Source organism: Phaethon lepturus, unplaced genomic scaffold (assembly GCF_000687285.1).
Source record: "Phaethon lepturus isolate BGI_N335 unplaced genomic scaffold, ASM68728v1 scaffold55992, whole genome shotgun sequence".
Lineage (NCBI taxonomy): Eukaryota > Metazoa > Chordata > Aves > Phaethontiformes > Phaethontidae > Phaethon > Phaethon lepturus.
Genome location: NW_010525219.1, coordinates 9,522 through 14,471, shown reverse-complemented (window position 1 = coordinate 14,471; position 4,950 = coordinate 9,522). Strand labels below are relative to the sequence as shown.

The following is a 4,950-nucleotide window of genomic DNA, read 5'->3' as shown; positions in this document are numbered from 1 at the left end:
GTGGGGTGGGGGTGGGTAGCACTTAGGGCTGCAAGCGAGTCATTTTAACTCCCGGTACAGAACCTCCACCCTGCTCATGATCTGGGAGCAAAGGGAAAGGAAGTCCCCCAGCAGACGCAGCGCAGGTGGAAGCGGGCTCACCTTTGCATTGAAGTGGCCCTGGTCACAGGCCTTTGCCACGTTGTAGACGTACTGCCGACACGCCATCAGCCGCGTGTACATATCAGCCATTTTGCCCTGCATGAGCTGCATGTCGCAAAAGACGAGAGACATTAACATGAGTGAGGGAAAGACTATTTTCTGCACGACGGCTGGGGATCACCCGTTCCCCAAACTATCTCAGAGAAACTAGACGAATGAGAAGACTGGATTCAGCAGACGTGTATGAGGGAGCCGGAGGTTCTGTCAATTCACATGTCCCGAGATGTAAGCCGCAGTCCCTCATCCACCAACACTGGCCTCAGGTAAACAGGCTCAGAGATCCTTGCACCTTCTCACCACATCATTACATCATGCAGCCCCAGCACAAACTCCAGGCAACGTTCTCCATGCAAAGTCCTCCCATGACAAAGATCTTTGTCTTCTCATTTTTAAAGAGAAAAGCAAGATGACAAAAATTTCTAATTCCTTTTCTGCCTTACCTGAAAGTGGCCAATTTTCTGTCCAAATGCTTCTCTTACATGTAGGTATGGAATTGCATGGTCAAGAACAGCTTGCATGAGCCTAAGAAAAGCACAGACAAGCAGGAAAAGGAAAACAGCAGAACTATTAATAATAATTAAACCTTGGAAACACAAACTGAGGCAAAAAGGTTCTCATACCTGCAATGATACGCTGCTGTCTTCCTATAGCCCCTCTCAAACAATGCTAAGAATAAAATCCAAAGGTCCCATTTTTCTCCCCAGTGCTCTACATATTGCTCATTTGGGACATCTTGTGGTAGGGTCTTACCTTCTTCCGTCAGGGGACTGAGATGAAGAGTTGAAAAGCTTTCTTACAGCTGTAGCCAGGACAGTTTGTGCTGCCTTGTATGTCCAGAGGCCACCAGCTCGAGGACTACTGGACAATACTAGTACAAAATCGGGGAGCAAGGCAGATTTACCACCTCTGGAAATGTTTACGTCAGGACTAATGTTTTCAAAAGCATGCTCTGGAGGGTCTGTGCTACACTGGAAGGCAGACATTTGCAAACCTTCCTCCTGGCATTGCTTATTCTATCTCTTGCTGCTCAGAGGGTGTCCCACATAAATGCTTTTAAACTGGAAAAAAATCCTGCATGAAGAATGGAGAGGTGAGGAGAGCGAAAGGAAAAGGTGGTGCACACGCAGGGCAAGCCGTGGTGCCTGGGCGTGCCGAGCCGAGCACCCTCCAGCAGAAGTCCATTGGAGCAGCAAGCACCTACGACACAGCCGGAGTACCCAGCGGCTATGGGATCTCCCTGCTGCTGTCTCCTCTGCAGCTTGCCTCCTTGCCACATCTCTGACCCGGCCACCTCCTCACAGCCTTTCCTCTCAGAAGCTGCTCCAGTATCTCAGTTCTTCATCCAAGATGCATGCTACCGAGAGCCACAACCCCAGCTGGAGACCCACTGGGCTACCTGATCGTGAAGGATCCTTCTGGTCTTACGTCTATAAAAGATGATAAACCCTTACCCCAGTGGCCCACCAGACAGCACGAGTCTCTCCAGGTCCAATCCACTCATCAGAACGTAGACTCCTTTGCTCAGCGTCCCCAAGACATTTTCAGCTGCAACCAACAAAGGAAAGTGATTTACTTATGGGCAAAACCAAGATAAGCTGTTGTCTGAGGGCCTGTGTTCGCCACGGAAAGGATTCAAACTTTCAGTCCCATTCATCTTTCTTTTTGGCTTGAGACACAAGCATTCAGAATGAGCTAGACTGGCGCTGAGTTTTGATATATATACTTCCTACCACTGAAGCGTCTCTTCAATCCAACCAAAGCCAAAAAGGAAAAGGCAGTAAAGGGTTATAAAGTGCATCCACAATCGCTGCTATTCTCTTGCCTATTTTCTAAAGAGTAAGCTGCTCTCCAGAGATCTTCCAGCTCAGCATTTGTACTAACAAGAGCAGGAGACTGGGAGGACAAATTGCGAGCCCCCTTCACCATCCCATTAGTTTGTATCTAACCCAAACTGATAGCATTACCATCCGATGTCGACTGAGTGTGTATTTGAAATGAATGCAAATCCTGGTCTGATATGCTTAGTTCATCTCTCTGAGCATTCCCAATACAGGAACCAAAGCTTATGCAGGCAAGCAGTCAAAGCTCACTACTTATCGCACGTCGGAGTGATATATATTAGTCTTCTGAGATCGGAGAATATGAACAGTCTTTATGCCCCCTCCTGTGAGTGGGGCTGAAGAGAACATTGCAGTTGTTCTAAATAAACCTTTTTAAAAGACGAGAATTGTTTCTGTGAAAATGGAACAGGAGAATAGCCACATTAGATACTGGGCTGAGAAAAAAACCTCAAGAAGCCGTTTCACTTTGGGACAAACTACATGTTGATGTTAACAAGTATAAAAAGAGAAGCAGGAACAAAAGGCTCATCTCAGCAAGGCTGTACTCTTACAATCAGGAGAGAACTTAAAGTCTAACAATGGTGCTTTGTACATGGACAGAGATTATCCACTGATCATGCCATATAGGAGAACTGACATATACTTCAGGCTTTGATCGCAAGAGATCTGAGAGGTGCGATAGGCAAAGTGAAAATGAGACAGGACTTGGACACATGCAGATAGCCTCCTGAAATAAATTATCTGTTTTGCAGCAGCAGCAGCTCATGGACTGCGTCGTCTGCTGCTTATTGAAAAGCGTGTTGAGGTAGCATACAGAGAAGTGCAGCCTCTGCAGGGCCATCATCATGATATTGGAGTTAGGAAGAGGAACAATAAGAATGAAGCTTGGCTTTCAGAGAAACAGCTCAAAAGCCCCACAGACAAGGAAGAAAAACACTAATAGCAAACATTACTTTGGAGAACAGAACACAAACACCGGCATCAGTAATAATAAAGTGACAAAGCTGTTCATGAGTAATGACATCTCACAGCTAAAAAAAGACTGAATAGCCTTTCCTGTACGTACACTTTCCTGTACGTCCAGGGAAAAGCGATGGATAGGTATGTGGTGAGCTGAAGGACATGCGTGCTGACTGCACTGTGGGGGCAGACCTGCTGGCTGTGTATCGCAGCAAATAAAAAAAAAGTTGAAGCAACTTTTACCAACGCAACATGACTGAATGAATCCATGGACAACACTTACTATGACAAAAGCACCAGCCACTCAGTGGAGCATGGCTGACAGTGAAACCTGTGTATTTTCAAGTGGATGGAATTGCAGTGCTAGAGGACATCTTGATCCGAGAGAAACATCCTGCAGACATATGAAATGGCATCAAACTGGTTCAGCTTCCAAGGCAGAAGATCAGAAGCAGCATTAATGGCCAGAGTGCAAAGTGTGTTAACTTTCAACTCTGCAGTGATGTGCTTCTCCGAGCTATCAGAAAATGGAAGCCCCGTTACCATGAGAACATGCTGTTCCATACAGACGATTACCCAGGAGATGATCTGAAGACCTGGGCACTGGCCTTTCTGATTTCAGAGTGGAGGGATCCAATACAGTTAGAAATGTCAGATTTCAGCTGAAACTCTTCCACTTACTGCAAAGCAGCTTTTGCTGGTGTATGGGGAGCAGGAGTTACTTGCTCTGCAGCTATGCAATTAGGATTTTCATGAGTGCAGATATGGCAGCTCCTCTACTTGCTATATAGTGGCTGTAAATTTTGTATCAATAAAATAGCCACTGGAGTAACAAAGAACAGCCATTACCACAGCCCCTGCTGTACTAACTAATGGGGGAAAAGATGTCCATTTTCAGGCCCTGACTCCAAAAGAACTCAGAAATGTTACAGGCAAACCAAAAGTCTGTTGGATAGTCTCCAGTGATTTTGGAGAAAAAAACCTTCAAGGCAAATAAGCTCTCCAATATACAAGATGGGGAGCTTTAATGGAAGCAAACAAGTTTCTTTGGAAGCCTCACGTAGGCTCTGCAGAAGCTGCGGTTAAGAGTTAGGTCCATGAGGGTGAAACGGGAGTGATCTAACAAGGGATGTGCTGATTCACTGGAATCCAGCAGATTGCACTTTTCCAGTTTCACCAGCTCTGTTGAGGTTGCCAAAGAGCAGACAACCATCTGCAAAGCCCTCTAGGTCACAGTCTGAACATGCATGTAATTAGCGATCCAATTTATCTGATGAAGAAGACAGGAAACCACCACATGCACACTGCCACGATTTGAACCCAACTCACCAGGGATCTTGCAGTTTTCAAAGATCAGTTCACAGGTATTAGACCCTCTCATTCCCAGCTTATCGAGCTTCTGGGCTGTGCTGAAACCTGGCATCCCCTGCCAAGTCAAGACAGTAAAAATAAATTTCAAAACTCAATCCTGGCAGACTAAATAAAATCACTATAGGTCTGTGAAATTTCCCTGACCACCTGAACCAGAAGGGAGTCAAAGTGAACTGCCTACTCTGGGACCCAAAACAGGTGTACATGCAAGTGCAGAGGAAGCAAATGAGCAGAGAAACATGCACGTGTTGGGGCACAGATGAACTGAGTGCATCCATTTTCTAATGCACATAAATATTAAATAAATAAATAATTTGGACAGCTGCCAACACTGACACTCTTCTAGAGTAAGGGTTGCAAGCTTTGCCAGTAACTGAACAATGCTAATCACTCAGTCAGGTTAAGTCCATCAGAAGGTGTACTGACCTCTGAGATTTTTTACTTCCATTACCATTTATTTTATTACAGCTTCCTGTCTTCCTTTTGGTGACAGAGATGTGCACAGCATAGCCTCAAATAATTAAAGTGGAAGGAAAAAACCCAACAGATTCCTGTTTTCCAAGGGCTCCCTGCTGAA

The 4,950-nt window shown here is 45.5% G+C and overlaps 1 protein-coding gene across 1 annotated transcript in view; it reads right to left on the bottom strand.

Annotated features, from left to right (window-relative positions):
* Window positions 1–141: 141 nt before the first annotated feature.
* Window positions 142–4,950, bottom strand: part of IVD (isovaleryl-CoA dehydrogenase) — a gene marked incomplete at both ends in the record, with an annotated part of 12,481 nt that continues 7,672 nt past the window's right edge. Inside the window, 4 exons of the mRNA XM_010282655.1 lie at window positions 142–246; window positions 642–723; window positions 1,653–1,746; window positions 4,332–4,428. Coding sequence (XP_010280957.1) covers window positions 142–246; window positions 642–723; window positions 1,653–1,746; window positions 4,332–4,428 — 378 coding nt within the window. The remainder of the gene's footprint in view (window positions 247–641; window positions 724–1,652; window positions 1,747–4,331; window positions 4,429–4,950) is intronic.